This window comes from Diadema setosum, chromosome 5, assembly GCF_964275005.1.
Source record: "Diadema setosum chromosome 5, eeDiaSeto1, whole genome shotgun sequence".
Classification (NCBI taxonomy): domain Eukaryota; kingdom Metazoa; phylum Echinodermata; class Echinoidea; order Diadematoida; family Diadematidae; genus Diadema; species Diadema setosum.
Genome location: NC_092689.1, coordinates 26,549,400 through 26,572,197, shown reverse-complemented (window position 1 = coordinate 26,572,197; position 22,798 = coordinate 26,549,400). Strand labels below are relative to the sequence as shown.

The 22,798-nt window shown below is 37.7% G+C and overlaps 1 protein-coding gene across 2 annotated transcripts; it reads left to right on the top strand.

Annotated features, from left to right (window-relative positions):
- The first annotated feature begins 257 nt into the window (after positions 1 to 257).
- LOC140229232 (sodium/hydrogen exchanger 9B2-like) lies at positions 258 to 13,197 on the top strand. 2 transcript variants are annotated; one of them, XM_072309508.1, is made up of 11 exons: positions 317 to 369; positions 743 to 821; positions 1,468 to 2,036; positions 2,453 to 2,723; positions 3,554 to 3,729; positions 7,429 to 7,535; positions 8,473 to 8,622; positions 9,167 to 9,275; positions 9,850 to 9,986; positions 11,166 to 11,243; positions 12,113 to 13,197. In XM_072309508.1, the coding sequence occupies exons 3-11, from the start codon at positions 1,481 to 1,483 to the stop codon at positions 12,386 to 12,388; spliced, it is 1,860 nt and encodes a 619-aa protein (XP_072165609.1). In that variant the 5' UTR covers positions 317 to 369; positions 743 to 821; positions 1,468 to 1,480; the 3' UTR covers positions 12,389 to 13,197. The 2 variants fall into 2 exon arrangements, with proteins under 2 accessions (XP_072165608.1, XP_072165609.1); XM_072309507.1 differs by lacking the exon at positions 743 to 821 and having other exon boundaries at positions 258 to 369.
- Positions 13,198 to 22,798: the final 9,601 nt, after the last annotated feature.

Sequence of the window (22,798 nt, the reverse complement as noted above, 5' to 3'; positions counted from 1 at the left end):
CAAAGGAATACATAAGGCGTCACCACTTGGGCCCCCACTTGGTTAGTCTTTTGTTACGTCACGGCTTGCGATGAACACGGGGAGGTAAAAAAGAAGAAAAAAAAAGTCAGCGAAGGCCTGCGCGCGCTAAACTGCAACTCTGCAAACCCTGTTCTGCGCACGCTAGCCGTGACGTAACAAAAGACTAACCAAAATGGCGGAGATCGCGTGCGCTGGCTATGCTTTCAGACCCCACTTGATCATTCTACCTATATAGTTCTGTGGGTTCAGCTGCCGTAACATCGAATGAAGTCAAAAAATACATTTTGAGCAATGAAAGATGATCCGCCGTTATAACTTCTGTGCAAGACCTTCTTCGACTTAACTTACGTAAGTTTAGCTTATTTATTCTGTTTTCTCCGAGGGTGATAGTTTTGAAATATTACCGACGGCCTTCTTAAATCTCGTAAAGACCTACTCCTTAGTCCCAATCGCTCACATTCATGCTGGTAACGTTAGTGGCAACGCTCTAAATAAACTGAACTGCGCGAGCTGCGTCCAGCCCGAACTCTTCGGGCTGGCTGCGAAGGTTTGCATTGAGAATCCGATACGTGATGGTATTTTGACATTGTGCTGAGTTAAGCTTTAAAAATCTAATTATTCTAAGTAATTTGAATACGCATATCTAGGTGTAGATTCTGAAATATAAATCTAGATAGGTTAATTATTAAACGAAACTGTCTGTCCCTGTCTCACTACTCAGCTCAGCTCAGCAATTCTCAGTCGAACAGTATGACCATGCAATGCTGACTCTGTCTATCTGTGAGCTGTGGCCTGTGCCTGTAAGTTTACTGTGGTTATGTGTGCTCTTCTTAAGCTAGGAACTGCATTTCTCAACCTATATAGTTCATTAACTTGTCATAAATCATTTTTACATTGATTTTTAGCTTGAGTTACTTGAAAGGAGTGTACTGTAGCATATACATATTATACTAGTCGAATTCTAATGTAATAAGTGGGGGGGGGAGGGTCCCCCCCCACTTTTTTTTTGTTGTTGCACCATTCAAAGGAATACATAAGGCGTCACCACTTGGGCCCCCACTTTTTTACCCCAAAGTGCGTAAGTGGCACTAGAAAGAAAGAAATAGAGACCTTAAAGTGCGAGCACGGTAATAAGGTTATATTTTTGCACTGAAGACCTTTTTTTTTTTGCTTGTCAGCTGAAGAAACCCGCAAGTGGAAGGAAAAATATGAGCTGTAGACCCTTTTTTTTTGCTTGTCAGCTGAAGTAGCCCGGAAGTGGAATGAGAAGTTGCGCTGAAGGCCTTTTTTTTTGCCCCCCCCCCCCCCCCCCCATTTGAAAATGCTCTGCCGGCCCTGAAACACAAAAGTACATTAGTGCCAATTTACTTCATATTTGTAGTAAACCCTAAGTTGTTCTCATGATTTTTTTTTTTTGTTATTCTTTTATTCATGCCATGACACAAGTTGAAGCATCGAGATGAGTGGCCTAGAAACTGTCAATCCATGGAGCAGCAGGCAGCCGCCTCCTTCACAGTTAGCACAATACAGTCTTCAAGATGAGGATGGCTTGTCCATGGAGGCTCGTCAACTCTCAGAGCAGCAAACACTGGAATTTGACAGAATCGGATCTAGCAGGTCAGACAGGAATGCATCATCCAGCCAACACAAAGAAGGTACCGGCGAAAATTCCGCCATACATGGAGCTGAAGCACAACAGAAATCCCAGCGATGCCAGAAGCTGTTAACATTATGTCTTAGAGTGTGCAAACCATGCCTCACTGAGTTCAACCCACTACCCCAGCATGCCTCACGATGTGAGAGACTGAAATATGCCTTCATGTGCCCTCCCCATGGGTGTGTCTCACAGTGGATGCTACTACTCTTGACAGTGACACTAACCTGGGCAGTGCTTTGGTCAGTTACTGGTGCTGCAGCGTTGCCTGGAGGAAATCTGTTTGCTCTCTTTGTCCTTGTGGTTGCCTGCAAAGTTGGGGGCGCCCTGGTTGAACTGATCAAGCTTCCTGCCTTATTAGGTATTGAACCTGTTCAAACAAGTTGTAGCATCCTTAAGATTCAAGATAAATATTGTCATGTAAAAATATTAATGAAATAGTGTTTTTGGACATTTATTGAGTGCAAAGTGCATAACTGTTATTAATAGATGATTTAATATACACTATAACATACTAGCAATATGTACAATTGTATATTGACATGATGACAAGTGTATGTACCATGTAACACTTTTGTGTGTGTGTGTAGTGTTGACAGCCACTATATCAGGATACGTATGTAAATTAAGTTTTCATTTAGCCTTGTTCAGCTAAGATATCGATCTCTTTTTTTTTTCTGTCTGGCACTCATAATGCAAATAAGTGAATGTTTTACCTCATATTTTAGCCAAGTCACAGTTATACTTCTTTTTTTCCTTGGGACATTATATGTTCAGGCATGCTGATAGTGGGCTTCCTTCTTCGTAACATCCCTGTGATCAATGTGGCAGAGGACATTGACCCAGAGTGGTCATCATCACTGCGAGCGATGGCGTTGGTCGTCATCCTTCTCCAGGCTGGGATTGGCCTAGATGCTGGCGCCCTCAAGCGACTAAGCATCGTCTGTGTGCGCTTGTGCTGCCTGCCGTGCATCGCTGAGGCCTGCACAGCAGCAGTGGTGTCGCACTTTCTGCTGGGGTTCCCCTGGCCCTGGGGTTTCATGCTGGGGTAAGTAATGTGCATTCACTGTACATCCTGTCTTAGGAATCACATGAGATGAAAACATTTCTGTAGCATGCATCTTGCCACCTTATGTCCATTCACAAGCCCTCATGATTCGCTTGGTGGATTTACAGTTAGCATTTAGGAGAATGCAGTAATCTGCAGTAATCTTCAGGACTGAAGGATGCAGAATAAACAGAAGAAGAAGAAGAAGAAGAAGAAGAATGCTGAAAGATGCAATAGAAGAAATGCTTTCAGACATATTAGTATGTAGAGCTAGTAGGAGAAAGAGAAGTTCATGTCTCTTGAAACCAAGTATCCACAGCTTAAAGGCACACTGGAACTACATACCGTGCTAAATTAATGGCCTTTGCTACTTGTCATTTCATCAAGTTTTAGCCAGAAAGTGATTAACATGTCACACAGGTCAAAATGTGTAGTGTGATATGTATAAAGATTCTGTCAACCTTTCAAAGAAAGAGAAAGAGAGAGAGAGAGAGAGCAATGCATATTGCAAAGGATCATGATAAGGCCATTATCACAAAGAGGGCTATTGTGACTATTGTAATTACATGTACTGCAACCTTCAATTATTTTACTTACTATGACAGCAGTTTGAAAGCACCCAATCACCCCTGAGCATTTTATCTTTGCCTGCAGTAACTTCAAGTGCCGCATTGCCTAACAATTACAGACATCTTCATGAAACTGGTCCTGATGTAGAAATAAGCTGTGTTGAAGGTACAGTCGTGACCAAAGAGTAACAATATGCATTTCAGTATGTTTGCTCCCATAAAATGCACTGGTGCTATCTGTTATTTTCTCTCTGTGCTCAGATTTGTTCTAGGTGCAGTAACTCCAGCTGTAATTGTTCCCTCTCTGCTGGCCCTCCAGGCCAAAGGTTATGGGGTCAGGCAGGGGATTCCTACTCTGGTTATTGCTGCTGCCAGTTGTGATGATGTGCTTGCCATTGGTGCTTTTGGGGTTATTCTAGGGGCTGCTTTTGCAACAGGTATGTACAGTAGTGAGAAAGGGGATCCAGAATTGCCAACTTGTATGATTTTAAGCTCACCAGAGCAAAATGGTTCAAATGTTGTGTATGTAGTGTTTATCGAGATACTATAAAAGTGATTATTTTTGTGTGAGTAATTTTTCGTGCTCGGCTGGGTAAGATGAATTTCGCGTGGTTTTAATTCCGCAGAATCGAGACATTTATTAGTGGAACATATGACATGCAAAAATATTCACATGTTGTTTTATTTCACGCTGGTTTCTGGTTGTGCGAAATGGGAAAAAATTTCCGCAAAGCAAAAACTTCCACTTTTACAGTGGCACAAATTCCAAAAACTGTTAGCAGACAATATATGCCCAGAAAGAAAAAAACAAAACAAAACAAAAACAGTACAGAACTAACAATTCTGAATGCAATATAGCATAGGATGAAGCATTTAGTGATAATGCAAGGTTGCCATATTCTTTGTCTTAAAGTTGTTGTGTAATTGAGAAGGCAGGTAGAATCTGTGCAACTATTAAAGACATTTCCGTAGAGAAAATAAAAGCAAGGCTTGACCATTTATATATATATACAGTCAACTTCGGATACCTCGAATTCGTCGGGACTGAAGAAAATGGTTCGAGGTACGTGAAATTCGAGGTACGCGAAATTCGAGGTACGCGTACGAACGTCGAATTTTCTTCGACTTATCCGACGTTTATCGATGTTCAACATGGTATCTGTTATAGTGCCTACCGATTGTTTGCATGCTTGTCACTTGGAATTGAGTCGACTTTTATGTGAATGAATTGAATGAAAATCGGAATTGAAATCAAAATGTCAGAAATGAAGATTTTGGTGGCCCTATCGCGCCACCAAAAAAAAAGTCGGATGTTTGCCTTTACTTTTGAAAATGAACAGCGGTAACAATCGGCTCCGTAAGTCTCGTAAGATACTAAAATAAATGTCGGATGTTTGCTCATACTTTTGGAAATGAAAAACGATAAGACTCAGCTCCGTATGGTGCTAAAACTAACGACAGTAACGTCAGATATTTGATTTTGCGTTCGGAAATGATTAAGGACAACATTCGGCTCCGGAAGACGCTGAAATAAATGTCGAATATTTGCTTTGACGTTCGGAAATGAAAATCAATATTCAACTCCGTACGATGGTTAGATAAGTGTCGGATGTTTCCTTATACTTTCGAAAGGAAATAACAATAACATTCGGCTGCGGAAGATGCTGAAATAAATGTCAGATGATCGCTTTTATGTTCGGAAGATCCAGTAACATTCTGCTCCATACGATGCTAAAATAGCTGTCTGATGTTTGCTTTTAAATTTCGAAATGAATAACAGTAACATTCAGCTGCGGTCAATAGTAAAATTAATGTTTGATGTTTGCTTTGACGTTCGGAAATGAGTAACAATACATTGAACTCCTTACGATGATAAAATAAATGCTGGATGTTTGCTTTTACGATCGAAAGTAAATGGCAATAACATTCAGCTCCGGAAGATGCTAAAATACATATTGCTTTTACGTTTGGCATGTTTGAAAGTGAATAGCAGTAATATTCTGCCCCATATGATACTAAAAAAAGTATTGGATATTTGCTATTACATTTCGAAATGAATAACGGTAATATTCAGCTACGTTTGATGGTAAAATAAACGTCTGATGTCAGCTTCGACGTTCAAAAATGAAAAACAGTTAACATTCGGCTCCGTACGATGATAAAATAATATTGTCAGAATGATTCATTTAACTTTCGGAAGTGGACAGCAGTAAAATTCGGCTCCGTTCGATGATAAAACAAATGTCGTATGTTTGAAATGAATCACGGTAATATTCTGCTTCGTACGACGCAAAAATAAATGACAGATTGTTGCTTTTACATGTGGAAATGATTAACAGTATTAATCCGCTCAGTTAGATGCTGAAACAAATAGCGGATGTTTGCTTTCACGTTTGGAAATGGATAAGGATAGCATTCAGCTCCGTAAGATGCTAAAATGAATGTCGGTTGTTTGCTTTTACATTTAAAAATGATTAACGGTAATATTCGGCTCCGTAAGGTGCTAACAGACTAATAAATGTTGGATGATTGCTTTTACAATATAAGAAATGAATAACGGTAACTTTCGGCTCTTTACAATGCTAAAACAAATGTCGGATGCTAACAGATGTCGGCAAATGCTCCCACTTTTTCATTTCAAACGTAAGTTTTGACCTCCTAAATTTTTAGGCATCAACTTTTATAATAATCTATACGCCTGTTTGCTAAATCTTAAAACACAAAATAAGATGATTGGATTTTCTAATTTTAATTTCGAGTAAATTCGACCACCAAAAAATAAAAATCAGTGATACTGGTGGCCCGATAAAAGTTAGTGTGGAGCCCTGTCTATTCTATTCTTTATTATGCTCGGCCTATACTTCCACATCATATTCCACAATATTTTCATAATCGCATTGCTGGAAAAAAAAAATCAGTGCTTGCGTTCTCGGGGAAGAATAAATGAAACATACTTCGTGAAAGGCAAAAAGAAAAAAGTTTTTAAAAGGGCACTACGCAGGAGATCGATGTTTGGACAGTGGACCGTGATTAATGCCAAAGATATAACTGTCAACACCAAAAACCTACGCAGGTGCGCCACGACGGTTGAGAAATCTACGCGCGCGGTATGACTATCATGATCAAGAATTAAAACACAGTGGTTAAAGAAAAGAAGATGATGGGCAGAGCGTAGTGCTACCGTAAGCACTCCATTGGCAAGGGTGCTATGTGCATACCGTGTACGTATGTAGGTAGGTGTTGGGGATTTTTCTTGTCAGCTGTGTACCGGGTATTTCTTTGGGCGCGCGATTGTTCTGGTCGGGAATATTTACAGTCGAGTGTGAAAAGATTTGTGACGTCTTCTTCGCTGTCCACGCGTGCTTTCGGAGATGCTGAGTGATGTTGCAATTCGATTCGAGCTACATGCTGGAAAAAACAATAAGTTAATTAAGATCGGGACAGTAGATTTCACTTCGAGGTAACCGAACTTCGAGTTATTTCTTTCGAGCTACGCGAATTTTAATACACGGAAACTCCATAGGAACAATCAGAACTTTCATTTTGCCCCCGAGGTAAGTGATATTCGGCTTATCCGACGTCGAGGTATCCGAAGTTGACTGTATATATATATATATATATATATATATTTTTTCTTTTTTTCTGAATGTATGGTTTAGCCATAATATTGCTACAGGTGCAAGGTATGGATCATCACCTTGTTCATTGCAGTCAGAAGTTTACTTGTTGTTCATAGTTATGAGCAGGTTTCAATTTGGTGGCAAAACTGTTGTAACCAGTTATGAAAGAAGGCAAGCAAACAGTTTTGTTTTGTTTTGTTATATTCAGTTTCATTTTTTCTTTGTTTGTTGTGTTTTTGTTTTTTTTTACTTACAAATGGTAGGAGACAAAAAGCAATTGCAGAAGCATGATGTTTCTGAGGAATACAGCATTCAATTTTTGTGTGCCTTTTTGTCTCTGTGAGAGAATAAGAAGAATGGTTCCATTAAGTTGACATGTAGTTACCCTGATCTGAAGATGTAAGGCAGGACTTTTTGCTGTAGGTAACACATATTCCATGGGATGAATTTGAATAAAAGTGCATCAGAACTTTTCCTTGTCTTCTTGTTACTTCTACACATTGATGTGTCCTGCAGGCAATCTTGTTTATAGTATATTTAGGGGACCACTTGAACTGTTGATGGGAGTCTTGTATGGATGTGTAGCTGGTCTTCTCCTATGGTTTCTCCCAGATTCAAACCAGGTTTGTTTGTTTTTTCTCTGTAGTTGTTTAAAAAGCTTTGCATGCATAATTCTGAATTATTTTGTGAAAAGGTCAAACCTTTCAGTAGATGAATGTTGGCACTACTGTGTATTACATATCAGAACTTGAGCTGAATCTGCCCATTTTTTGGTGTCTCATAAGAGATGGAATGCTGTGCAAATGTTTACTTTAAGTTATTAAAAGATGTCTTTCCTTATTCTTGGAATTAAAACCAGCTGTTTTATCTACCCTAAATATCACATTAGAATAAAGTGAACATAGAATGACTCACCATTTCTAGTTAGAATAAATCTTCTAGGCCAATGCTTTTAAGTGGGCAAGTTATGATGCCTGATTTTAATCAAGTTCTGAGGTTAATTTGCTCAAGCAGAACGGAATACTATTGTAGTGAGATTATTTAAGACAACAAATGGTATGGTAGTAACTCAGCACACATTCCAAAATCTATGTAGAAGATTGGTAGCATTACAGAAAAGCTACCATCTAGCAATGAGTGCAGAGAATCTATTGAACCCCAGACATTTTATTAACACCTAATACCTGTATTGTACTAAGTGTGTATTCATCCGTGAGAAGAACTTGTTGAAATGTCATTGTGAATCAGTTTAGTGTTGATAACCTTTAATTGTGTGTTCCTATTTCATTTTATGATGTGTAATTTCTCTCAAAGTAAAAGTATCATCACAATGCTGCACAAAGGAAGACAAGTTATTTCATGATAAGACATAATTTATTACGTTGATATAAGCTACATTCTGTTCATCAAACTCTCATAGGATATATGCTCGTATATAAACCTTTCTTTGATTGATGAGTCGTAAAAGTATATTCTTTACATCCTTGTTGGTACATTCTTTGGTGTCCATTTCTTCCTTCCTCATAACCCATTCATTGTGATACACATCCTGTTTCACAGACATGGTTACCACGGAAACGCTTTCTACTGCTCATTTATGGTGGTACCTTTGCCATCTTTGGGAGTGGAGCGGCCCATTTTCCAGGCGCTGGTGCCCTTGGGTGTTTGACAATGGCATTTATAGCAGGACACAGGTGGAAGGCAGAAAAAGTAAGGATAGACTCTGGCGTCTATGTTTCATTGTGCTTCTTTGCCAAAACATAATTCAGTCAAGAATTTATTACATAATCTTCCTGTTTGTTTCCTACTTGAACACATTTCAATGAAAATGTAAAGTGAGACAATCTTGCATGGTTTAGTTCAATATTTGAAATTAAAAGATGTGAATGAATTCATGAATGGATTTGTCATCTAATGCAATGATACCAATATGCAGTCACATGGAAAAAGCAATTGTGATAGGAACCAGAAAATAACATAAATGCCAGATGTCAAGTTAAATAGCATTATACGCCTGAAGTAGTTGATCTATCATATGTGCCAATTGGCATGTGTTGTATAGTTAAAAAGGTTCACGTTCAATGCTGGTAAACTCTTTCGAGAGCATGATTGGTTCCACATAGTCTGTAGAAGTTCTCTCAGTTATACTGGGGCATGGCCACACTTTTTTTTTTGTCAAAGAAAATAAAAAAAGGAACAATAGGTGAAAAACATCATTGATTGACATCTTGTCATGTTGGCTGCTTTGTTTCAGGAAGCCATAGACCAAATGCTGTCGTATGTGTGGATCCTCTTTGAGCCGCTGCTGTTCGGACTGATCGGTGCTGAGGTTGCTATTTCATATCTGGATCCAGCTACTGTTGGTATACAACTGAACTGTATTAATTCTTTGATGGGAATATATAGCTTCATGAAATGAAAATGTAACATTTTTTAAGAATTGAGAATTATTGTGGTTCCTGCACATCACTATTTGTTCTTATTTTCCATTAACTCTAAGCCATGCCACACTTCTCTCAAATGATTTAGTGATGGAACTGATTAGGCAACCTAAGAAATAAAGACTCATTAGTGTTTTTATTTTTATCATAAATCATCATATGTAGGCCTACTTTCTTTCAGTAGATCTGAGCCCTTTATGGACTGTTTTTAAATGATTGCAATCATGTGTCTCCATAAACTAGTCACATGACCTCATTATGTGTATCTCTGTCCTCATACATCATTATTTGTACTTTCTTTCAATAGATGGCACTTTCCCCACAATGATGAATTGACTGTTCTCTTATGACATCACGTCTCCCTGTGATGTATACATAATTGTTTGAACTTTTTTTTTTCTTTTGAAAGATAGCATTGTTTCTTACTATCATCACTCACTGTGACTGATCCTGTTTTTTTTTTTTTTTCATTTGTTTGTTTGTTTGTTTTCAATAGGCTTGGGCCTTGCCACGCTGTTAATAGGACTCTGTGTCAGAATGGTAATGTCAGGCCTAGCTGTCACCCGAGCAGGATTAACACTGAAAGAGAAATGTTTCATCTCTCTGGCATGGCTACCAAAGGCAACTGTACAGGTATGCTTCAGAATTGTAATCAGTCTTAGAATTTGCAAAAGAAAGTTTAGAGAGCACAATGAAATTCTTGTACATGTACTGCGTCAAGATTATTACTATCACAGAATATATTTTTCTTTTTCCTGCAAAAGAATAGTTCATGATCTAGTCTTGTTCTTCAGAATTTGCCAGTGCCATCTGGCATCAATATACTAGAAGTTGTTCCCACACAGTGCTAGGGAAAAAAAATCATCAGATGTTTGTCAGAATGTGTGAAAATATTGTCTTTCATCCTTTTTCAGCTTGGTCCAGTGAAGTTTTTTTATTGCATGATTTTAACATGTATAAGCTCTACTTTTAATATGTCGGCCATTTCATGAGTTTGACATGCAAAGGAGAGGAATGTTAACACTGTGTAACTTTCCCTATGTCCTTCAGACTCTCTACTTGTCTGTCCATCTGTCTCTTTTTACCTTGCTCTTTCACTCTTAAGTGGGTATCTCATTGGCTTGGAGACCTGGTGGCAACTCGGGTCTCACTGGTTGCGGGGTGATAGTGGAGACATCTTCATGATGTCTCCTGGAGATTAGCCTGCTCTCTGGAAAGTTGCGAGAGAATCAAACTTGTTCTATATTTTCAGAGACTTTTTCCAGTCTCCATCTTGTTTCGGAGAGGTCGCGCAACGTTGATGCAACATCTATGAGATGTCTCCTTAGTCGCAGCCAAGTTCCAGAGACAAATTTTGTCCGCGATGTCTCTCCAAGACCTTGCAGAGACCCATTGGCGATCTAGCGGAGACGGCGCAGAGATGTCAGAGATGTCTCAGCAATTGAGAAGTGGTCTCGTTGTAGGTTCGGCAACATTGCAGCGACCTGTTTGCGACTTTCAGGCGATTAAAGTTGTCATCTCGTTTGGAGACGTCTCGAACGTCGCGCAAGAGTTTCTTTCTTGGTCAGAGCACAAGCCATTTCTTGGTCTTTTAGAGTCGCAAGAGTCGCGACAAAGTCTCCTCCTGTGAGATAGGCCCTTTACTCTTCTATTCTGTCATTGTATATCATCTATTTTCTTTCTGCATGTGTCTTTCAATCCCCATGGTTTGTTTTAGCTTTCTTTTTTGGCCATGAATTTAGTAATACAGTGTACTACAGTTCTTTGTGCCATTGGCCTTTCTGTTGACACACTGGTACCATCCTCCTGCAGGCTGCTATTGGGTCTGTTGCGCTGGACACTGCCAGGGAACGTGGGGCTGGTGAGGAATTTGAGACATATGGCATACAGGTATGTGTAATTCATTCATATATTTCATTGTTTAACTTCAATTTGTGGAGGCCTGGAAGCCCATCTGACCCTGCACCAAAAAGGGGCCATGTGAAATGAAAATAACAAAAAATCCTAACATACATCCTCAAGTGTATATACATGTATTGTGAAATCATATTCAGTATTGCAATAATCCCAGAATATTGGGAAGCCTTTATTATATCCACTGGTAGGCTTTCAACATAACAGTTATCTCAGTTATAGTGCATTCAGACAGATCAAGATAACATCAAATTGCTTTCCTCTGAAATAGAAATTTTTTCTGTAGATAATGATTTTTCTCTTTTCTTCTATTATCGTTGGTGTTGAGTTTGTCGTATCAGGACTACCTTTGATATACTATACTAGCTTTATTTCAGCATCATGTATTTGTAATGTGAAGTTTAATGATTTCGAGATGGCACATCTAGTTCCCACGGACTTTAGCAATCAGCATCAATGACAAGCTTAGATGTGAGCTAATTCTATTATTTTTCACTTGATTCACCTCAGATGAGTTATATTATATGTGTGGTTTCATCTTTGATCGTTCGTTCAATTGTTAAATGGAAGTGTTCAGAATGAATTTACTTCCAATTGATTCATCAAATAAGAGCTTCTTTTGCTTGTAACAGGTTGAGATTTTAAGCTCATCAAGGTCAGTGGTTTTTTTTTTCAGTTTTTTAAATTGCTTTTGTGTTTTGTGGTTTTTTTTTTTTATTGGTGGCAGCATACAGAGCATATCGAATACAATGATCCTTTTATATCTAATTACAGTTCCATTCATCAAGTTCAAAGACTGGTTTATATCAAGATTTCTCTTGTTTTCCTCCTGTTAATCCTTGAAGCTTCTCACCGTGGCAGTTCTGTCGATACTAATTACTGCACCTCTGGGGGCCATTGCCATCTCCCTAACGGGACCGCGCCTCCTTCGGCGAGATCCGATGACGGCCGGTGGGGATGGTCACCGCCTCCGTGACGACTTACCGTTGACTGTTTGCAGGGACGAGGAAGCATCTCATCCACGCTATGAAGAAACGAGACGAGAAGATGCCAGCGCTCCTCCACAGGAGGAGCAAAATGTGTTGCTGGAGGAGGAGCATAGAGATGAAAATGCCGTCTGAAATTGGAGAATGTCGAACCTCGTGAAACACCTACCTTGCCATGTTCAATATGATGATGTAAATGCGCCCCACTCTTTCATATGTGTGTACCACAAGAGTAAACCCAGTTCATATGGGTCAGATATGACAGTAATGTTCCATCTTGTAAATTCATATCAGTATGATATTACAAAGAGTACTGAAAAGAGTATTGAGAATATTGAGAGCATGCATGTACCGTTGGATATGTCATAACTTTGTGCTCTTTGACTTCCAATTACCCCTGACCTCAATTGTACGACAAGTGACAGTTACATGCATATACAAAAGTGTAAACACAGTAATCATACCAACGTACATAAGACTAAATTTGATTTATCAGTTACAAGTTAAGTCAATGGACATAGCCTTTGTATTCTGTGGCTGATTTTTTTTTTCTCAATCATTGCCGTACAAGTATTCAAATACATTTCTTATGTGTTCAGAATTGCTGACAATGTAGCAACTTGCCATGGGACATAGTGTGAAGAGGTATAAGATGCTGTATTATTTTCTGTATGTATCAGATGCTAACTAAAGACATCATTATCATGTGAGTCAGATAGATCTTAAGTATTATCATGTCCCTCCCTTATCTTGTTCAGTTTTACCATTCCAACATCTCATTGAATGTGTGAATGGAGATTTGAATATCTGTTCTAAAAGTTCAAATGCATATTCACCTAAAATATCAAGACTTGGTGAATATATATTGCTGAAGATTAATGTTTGCAATGTAAATAAAGAGAGATTTGTCGCATAACATATACATGGCAATAAAAATCTCTACTTAGACCTGTATTTATCATGTGCTTATGTGTTATGTTTGTTTTGTTTGTTGTTGGTTTTTTTTTCCAATGTCTATGTTTGACAGGCTGATTGTTTGAACAGAACCCAAATTCATTGCAAAACGCCAGTGGACTTTGTGAATGGACTATACTTGAACTATAAATATAGTTCAGCTCAAATGCTGTGCACAGCTGACTGATGTGTCCACACTCCTCATACAACCACTTCATATGCTGTAAATACATTGTCCCTTATAAACGTACCTACATTTTTGACGGAGCTCATTGAGCTTGACCACTCACCAGAAACTGAATCTATTCTCTGTGCATGGGAAATATTTTCTCTACTTTATTTGTTTCTATTACACTAAATAATGTTATAATTGGTCAGTTGAGTTAATTTTTGGTGAACCCTGTCATTTCAGACAACTAAAGTCTAGAATATCTCTGTCCTTCGTATCCTTATATCAGATAATATTACCACTGGGTATTCCTAGCCAAAGTTGCGGCTAGAGAATGACATTCCTAATCAAATTGATGATCTTTGCCCTTTACCTTCAATCTCTGACCTTTTCCCACTAGCATACTTGGGCAACTAATTCGTTGTGGGTATGGCAGATTATCGTTAGGGTGTGGGAGTGCATATATATATATATATATATATATTTTTTTTTTTGGGGGGGGGGAGGGAGGCAAAAATACAATGAACTTTGATATTGACATTTGACTTTATACCACTGTCATTTTATGCAAATAAGTTTTTATTTATTCTATGAAATACAAGCGGTGCAAATTTTTCATGCCTAATTACAGACATAATTATTTCAAAATTAAGTTACTGCAGAAAAATGGCCTTTAATTTGTGACTGGGGAATATTCACCTAGATCTCTGATCAGTGCATCTACACCTAGTCGTGGTACAAGAAAGAAAAAAGAGAACAAACAAATAAACAAAGCTCTAGCATTCTTTCTTTCTTTCTTTTTTTTTTTCTTTTACTGCAATCGCGGTAACAAAATGTGGGACAGACGAATGGACAGATGGACAACTGGAAAACATAATGTTTGTCATCTCTCAGTGTGAAGGTATAAAACCAATTAATGTATTTCGGTATTCCGAAGGTACGTTGTTATTCTGAAGGTTTGTTTAACTGAAAATGAAATTAGGTTTATTATTTTGAAGATTCCCTGTTCCTAAGATTCATTATCTAGAAGTTTCTGTATTTTGAAAGTTCGATAATTCAAAAATGAAAGAAAGTTTGCTATTCCGAATGTTTGTTAATCCGGAAATAATTTCTTTTCGTCTGTTACGACGTGCCTTCTTTTCTTTTCTTATAAATTATGAACCTCATATCATTTTTAGATTAATGGACCTTCGGAATAACAAATCTTATTTCATTTTTGAATGAACAGACCTTTGGAATAATAAACCTCAGTTTAATTTTTGGATAAACAAAATTACAGAATAGCAAATCTTATTTCATTTTCGGGTTAACCCTATATAATTTTTTATTATTCATCATTTATTTCTTTGTTTTTTATTCTTGTTTTTCATCATTTCTGTTTGTTTGGAATAGTTCATGATAACCAATAGGGATGTTATCTGAAAATAATCTGACACATCTTGTAAAACCTATACATTGTACAGTACAAACAGAAGTCATTGGAAATTTACATTTTCCGTGACATTGGTCACAAAAGTAAGCTGTATGTCTGCAAGCGCACCTCCATTTTTTTTGTTTTTTTTTTTGTTGCGAATAGGGTCTGAAGATGTGTGCAAGATGTGAAGGAAAAGAGTTATGATGATGAAATTTCAGAAAAAAAAAAATTTTCAATATCATCGCAAGAAATGCTGGGGGAGGGGAGCTTAATTAAGCGCCCCGGCCACATGACATGTATAGGGTGAACGAACCTACAGAATAGTGAACCTCATTTTGTTCTCGGATTCATGAAATTTCGGAATAACAAACCTTGTTTCATTTTCGCGTTAATGAACCTCCGGAATAACGAACCTCATTTCATTCTTGGATGAATAAGATTACGGAATAACTTACCTTATTTCATTTTCGCATTAATTAACCTTCAGAATAATGCCACAAATGTTCGGAGTAACAAACCCTATTTCTTTTTCACTCTTTTTTTTTTTCATATTAAGGAACCTCTAGGTATAGGGAATTTACGTGTTTCGGAATAGCAAAAATTCGGAATAATGAATATCACCCATAAAACCTTTATGAAGACATGCATGAGCCACAAGAATTGCAAGAACAGATTTTATTTTGTGGGACAATTCATCACAAGTGATAATATTATTGACCTTTTCATGAAAACAGACGGTTCAGCTGTATGTTTACTGAGTCTTGATCTTGAATTTAATCCAGGACAGTCCGTGCGTAGGGGATATTCTCTATGAGTGAAATGATATCTTCCGCAAACTTTGAAATAAAAGGACCATTTGGTTCCCAAAGACAACACATGTCTTTGACAACTCTTAGGCCTCCTACTACATTTAGTAAATCTTCCATTCATCCTTTTTAATCGTCATTATTATGCGCCAATTATTATCATGAATATTATTATCATGATGATTGTTATTAATACGGTGTATTTATTATTATTATTATTATTATTATTATTATCATCATTATTATTATCATCATTATTATTATCATTATTATTAAAATCATTATTTATTATTAATATTATCATTATTGTTATTATTAATTATTACTACTACTACTTCTGCTAGTACTAGAACTACTATCTACTATTGTCATTTTTATTATTTCACTGTTTTGTGTATAATATAGTTGTAGTAGTGGTGGTAGTAGTGATACAGTAAACAGTATAACAATCTATTATCGATGTGATATTGTATATGTATTTATCCATGCATTTGGTCAGTTTAATTTATTAAGAAGCAAACAGAAAGCCACATTCACAGTATAAACCAAGTACATTGTACATGTATAAATCATTGTGTTTTTGTATAGTTATGTCGTAAAACCACATCCAGCTCCTCCCCCCCCCAAAAAAAAGACCAAACAAACAAACAAACAAACAAACAAACAAACAAACAAACAAACAAAAACCAACAACTATTTACTATTAGGAACATTTCTGAGCATTCATGAGTTGACAATACCATGACACAGTAAGAGATAAAAAAAAAAGGAGGCCAAAACGAAGTTGACTTAAACCACGATCTCTTAAAACAGTGATTCCGACTGAAAACGTCAACGCAGATTCCTGCGGAATGTATTCACTTTCGAATTGTTTTCGTTTGCGCGAGTAGGTCCTCCATGCATGTAGTGTAGGATCTTTGATTGTACAATTTCGATGAAGGCAAACCATACATGAACAACCCTTTACACACCCTCCCTCGAAGAACCTTTGTTTGATTTGTGGTCCCTATGATCCCAAGGTATGTGCTATAATTTACAGAGCTCTTGTTTATGTCTGAAACAGAATGTTGTAGGTCAGTGTTTCTTACAGAATCTCGCTATGTAAATACCCCACGTTGGTATTGCGCCATCGCAGTTGAGATGCTCTGATACGGGGAATTCGCATCAGTGTGTGTGTTCTTTCCGGGTACTTCTCTGTACATTTGGAACCGTTTTCTAAATGAATCCTTACAGAATCTTCTTCCCGAATACAGAGGTAAAATCGTTTTCAGTAAGAATAATGACCCTTTTTGGTGACCTTTGATTACATAACAGAAGCCCCATCATGGCAAAGACCCGCTGAAGCCATATCGCTTGTCCGGTCGCCTGTAGGCCTACGGGAAGCATTTTACCCAACCCCTCAGGGAAAACCAGTGCACTACCGAATCTCCGTGTCGGCACATGCGAGCCACTTCACTTTCTTCATCCGATCAGCATATCCACGCTTTACTAAAGCTGCTTTCGAACGGTTTGTAGACGATTCGGTCGTGTCTCGAAGAGAACAGTCCATTTTCAAACAAACATGTTATTCAATTACACAGTGTAAATCCTTTACTTCAGTTTTTACCTTCTGTACAAACGGCAGCATACAATCATCTAGACCTAGAAACGCCCCCTCCCCCCCCCCCGCCTTAAATCCACGAGTGCAACTTGTATTTCTTTATCTAGGATCAGGGAGATGCACCTCCCTGCTGGGATGCACAAGGTGTTAAGGCATGGATATAAGGTATCTTCACTCTAATTCGAATATTAGCATACCGCATGTATACATGTATGTTAAAAATTCTGTCAAACGAACTTACAAACATGGAAATATAACGCGATTAATGTTGATTAAAAAAAAAACTTAGACTGAAATTGCTCGTTTCTATCATTAAACAGTTGGCAAGGACATGTTTATATGCAGTACTTGTATATAGGCTTATTATTCATGGACCAAACTGAATTACATGTACTGTATTTCCAATCATCAGATCAGGTAGGTCCTTTGCCCTGAAACTCTACACAGCCCTCTTGGCGGAGTCAAAATAATTTCAGTAATGACGTTTTGTCACTAGGGATTACTGCAAGCAATAAGGTAATGATTATGCATCCACTTTGAAAATATTCCCGTTTTCAGGTAAGTCTATGCTGACTGGTAAAATAGGGGTCCAAGTCCAACAGATTATTACAACAGGAAGGAAATTATGACATCAATACGTTTCTAAACCTTAATATACTTACAACACATTTCTGTACATGATACAAGTAGACCCTACTTCGTTTTATTAGCTTGTCATTGGGCTGGAAAAAAAAAGTGACGATCTGAATGAATGGAAGAACACCACATAAATGTACGTGTAATTTTTGATTTTTTTTTTTCAAAACCTTTAAGTCAAGGATGTTTCATTATACATTAATGATAACGTACACAGAAACGTAATTAAAATCTCGAAAGATTTGTGCGTCCTCGATTCTAATAGCTTCATAGCACTATTCGATTTTGTTTGCATTTTTATTTTTCATTGTTTGGATTTTGTATTTGCGACCCCCTCCCCCCCCCCCTTCGGTCCACCTCCATAAACTTAGTATACACTAATGACACAGTAAAGACGTACATGTGAATCAACAGGTGTCATCGAGAAACCACGATTTATAGCCATTCACATTGCCCTGAACATTGATTTTTCTTACTACTGTATTTTGGACTGAAATTTTCCCAAACATTCCACATAAAAGTGCACCAGATTTTTGAATTTCTGCGTATCCATGAATAGATTTATAATTCCGCCCTCCCCCCCCCCCCCCCCCACCACTATCTGTATGTCAGTGTAGACGTTATGATAACGGCTATGGATTGGATTTGTATAGCTTCACTTACTACACTGGGGCAATTTGTATCAGTAAACCGAAAGCCCAGTATGAAAATAGAGCAATTAGGCGAATAAACTTGTATAGGGTGAGCATGCGTGGAGCAGGTATGTATAGGCCTACACCATGCTCTGTGGCGTGAGCAGCCGTGTAAGTGCACGCCTGGAATGTGGCGCCTTCGGTTTCTTTGACTGATTGTACGTATACATATTATGGACAACAAAGATATACGACTGATGCACACCGTTATCTTCCTCCAAGAGTGCCCCAATTTGTAGGGGGGGGGGGGGGGAGGTGGGGGCAGTAAGAATCACTTGGACAAACTTGCTTTTTTCACGAAAGACATGCCGTCTAGAGAAATTAGTTCTATCTCGTGTATACTACTCTTGGGATCACGAACAATGAACGTTAGGTTTCAATTCAATACAAGCGCTGCATTGTCTTCGGGCGTTCCATCTTTGGAGCAAGGAGGTTTTATACATGGAGTTGCAACTGGCTGTAACTATTCAGACAGTTGTCAGATTTCTTTGATGGACAAAAGAATTCCACAGGTGCACTTGTGCCTTTGATGATCGATGTTCGACGCCGCCGTCTTCCCGAGCAATCTGAAGATTCATTTTGAACGTTATCATAATGTTGGCCATATTTCGCTTATTTATTTATTAAATGAAATGAAATTTCACTTAATGATAAAGCATGTAAAACAAAGTCAATCCCGTCCAGAAATTTGTGTAAAAGTGTAAATCTGAGCTGTATCATGTGAAAATGTTTAAAACTGTACCATCCTTGAAAGCTGGTTTTGTCACTTTTCCCCTTAATTTCCACAAATGAAACTAATATGGAATAATCTTCAAGTATAATTCTTTATTTATAGATATGTCAGATTAGTGCCCGGGTATGCCCAGTCGAGTAATTTTCATCTTTATTTCAGCATTTTTTGCTCAATTTCTATTCGCTCATCCTCGTGTCTGTACCACCTACCCTTTATGAGAAGGGAAAGCGAAAAGTAATTTCCATCACAAAGACATATCTTCCTTTGAAAGTGCTTGGTGATTATGCAATGAGACAGTCCAGTCAATTGTCTTCGTATCTGCGCGGCAGATCCCGTTCGGCACATGCTTCAAATATTTTTGAGCGGCGGCTTCGAACATCTAGCACAGGAAATAAGACGGCTGTGACTCCATTCTCTAGAACCTCCTTGTTTGGAGCAAGCCAACCAACACAAAGGCAATAATTATGACGATATAAACTTAAAACCACTATTATTCCAGATGAATACATTAATAGACTGACATTTTTCGAAGCGAAAGCGTGAGTTGTATAACTGTATTTTGATTTGGTGATCTGTAATGGTGTAATAGTTATGAGGCACTGTGTTACGTTTTACAGTGGTTTGCTCTGATACTTTGTCGAAATTCAATTCAATTCAATTCAATTCAATTCAATTCAAATGATTTTATTTCCATATAAAGTAATACAAAGCAATATACATAATGCTTACATGAGAACATAATATTTTAAGGAACTTTAAGGAAACAGGCAGGGACTAGCTGGTTGGATTAGGACTACCTCCTCTTCCGTTCTCATTTCTTTCCGTTTGCTGTTGTCCAGCACGTCCACATCTCGTGACTTAAAGGACAAGTTCACCTTCATAAACATGACGATTGAGAGAATGCAGCAATATATTAGTAGAACACATCAGTGAAAGTTTGAGGAAAATTGGACAATCGATGCAAAAGTTATGAATTTTTAAAACTTTTGGATGAGGAGACTACAAAGGCCGTTGAGTACAACAGTAAACAGTATAAAGAAAATGTAAAGAAAATTCAACATATTTTCACTTTTTTCGCAAAATAAAAGAGCACTTGACTTGCCTCTTTCTAAAGGCAATGGGAATAATATCACCCATAACTTATGTCAGTAACGAGTCAAGGGAATATGTACTTTTTTCAAAAGATGTAATTTTGTGAAATTCTCTTTATATTTTCCTTATATTGTTGTACGCATGTGACATCTAGCACTGCAGTAGTCTTCTCCTCCAGCGGTGACTGCACAAAAACTTCAAAAATTCATAACTTTTGAACGGATTGTCCGATTTTCAATGATGTGTTCTACTAATATTGCTACACTCTCTCCATCCTTATGTTAATGAAGGTGAACTTGTCCTTTAATCTACTGATGATGTTTTCTTTTTTATTCTTATGAATACTTGTAACGGTGTGAAGATATTTCATAGTGAGTAATTTTATATGCTTGCAACATATCCCTATATCGTCCTGTGTCCTGAGTAGGCGTGACCATAGATCGAGAAGTTTTTGCAGTTCCAGGAGGGAGCCAATGGTGGAAGGGTGACTGTGTTTTGGTCAATCCTCTACCTAATATGAGAGCCAGCTCTTCACGTCTCCTATCTATGGTACGAAGACACAAAGTTTCCATGTTCACTAAGCATGTCTGTAATTACCATACAGCGGTCCAAGAAATGTGGCCGCAAGTTCTCCATTGGATTCGCTCAATTTTAGCTTTTTGACTTTCGCTTATATCAAGTCATAGATTGGGAACGACTTGATGCATGATAATTATACTTTCGAATAAAATTGATGTTGAAATATCATTAATTTTATGAAGGAAATGCATGTGCACTGCATTCATAATTCAGTCAAGATTGTAATCGTTATCTCGGTTCAATGGCCAGTATCTCTATTCAAGGGAAGTATTCACTGCTCTATTTTGTTACAAAATGCATTCTTTTTACTGCCTTCAACTTCAAAATGAATGGATATTCATATCACATTATTTATTGCACGCATAACTTTATGAAATACAGACTTGTCTATACCTGTAATAACAGCACGCTGAATGACACTCGTAAAGTCATTAGAGTCCAACGCAAACGTACACACACACACACACACACACACACACACACACACACACACACACACACACACACACACACACACACACACACACACACCACACACACAACACAAAATAACATAACATATTCATTCCCTCCCCTCGTAACCCCTCCCCACTTTCCCTTCTCCTGTGTACCTAATTACTAGTAAATGTTTATTTTTCTTTCGTCAGTTTTCGTGGTCCGTGTCTTTACTTATGTAAATCAACTGGGCGACACTTTGCACGACCATATTTACTCACCAAATCCCAAATGCACACTTTCTAACGAAGAATTTTAGCACGGCGTCCATTGGTTTGATGTCGGGATTGTTAATCCTGCCCATTGGCACCATACGCTCACGCTCTGTCAGTGTTGCCAGGCAACGAAGCAAGTCATTGCGTAACGAAATAATTACTAAAGCTCGCCATGGTCGTGGGCTTATTATTGTCACTTAATATTCTCTGCCTGTTCCCCCCCAAAAAAAAAGAATAATGAAAAAAAAAAAGATAAAATAAATACGAGGACATCGTGCTTCGGGAGGTAAAGTGCGTGCACGTCATATTATGGGCGGTATTTTATTATCTAGACGAAAGTCTGCAAAGTGAACGCTGGTAGGTTTGCTTCACACATGATGATGGCACTGAGATGAGTGTTGCATTTGTGGTGAACATAGTCCCAAGAAAGATGAAATAGATATCCGAAAACTTAATCATTTTATTTTCAACACATTATTATTTTCAACTAGTCTAGTAGGAGAAAGGGGTTCCCATGCACCCCAAACATATATTTTTTTAATCTACTTCATCTAGACCAGTTTTGCGCGTAGATTTCAAAAATGCAATGTTAACAGGTCAAAGCGTGTCCCATAGTAGTCAAAAATCCGTTTCATGGTAACGCATGGTGAAAATGTCAGTATCTCATAAAAATACATGTAACCTTTGATAAAATTGTTCAATTATCATGGCTTTGGTATCAGATTAAAGAAAATAAAATTATCTATATGATGATACCAATTGTGTAGGGGGTTATACCAACCTTCATCTTAATTTTGAGGCCAGAATACAATTTTTTCACATTTTTTAGCAAAAATGCAATTTTACCATAAAACTTATCTATCTCTAAATCATACCAAAACATAATCAATTTGTTTGAATATTCTTCAAAATCATACTAATTATGTATGCAATACAATGTGAAAATTTCATAGATATTGCTCAAATGATAAGAAAGTTACGGCCATCCAAAGTTGACATTCAAGCATGTCAAGAATGTGCAGGTGGGAGTGTGATGTACGCCCTCTATTGTTGAATAATCTCATTTAAACATTTCAGTCATCATAATTTGGTTCCAAAAGCATGAGAATGAAGTTGGATGTGATGAAGTGGGTCATCTAGACCAGTTTTGTGGGTAGAAT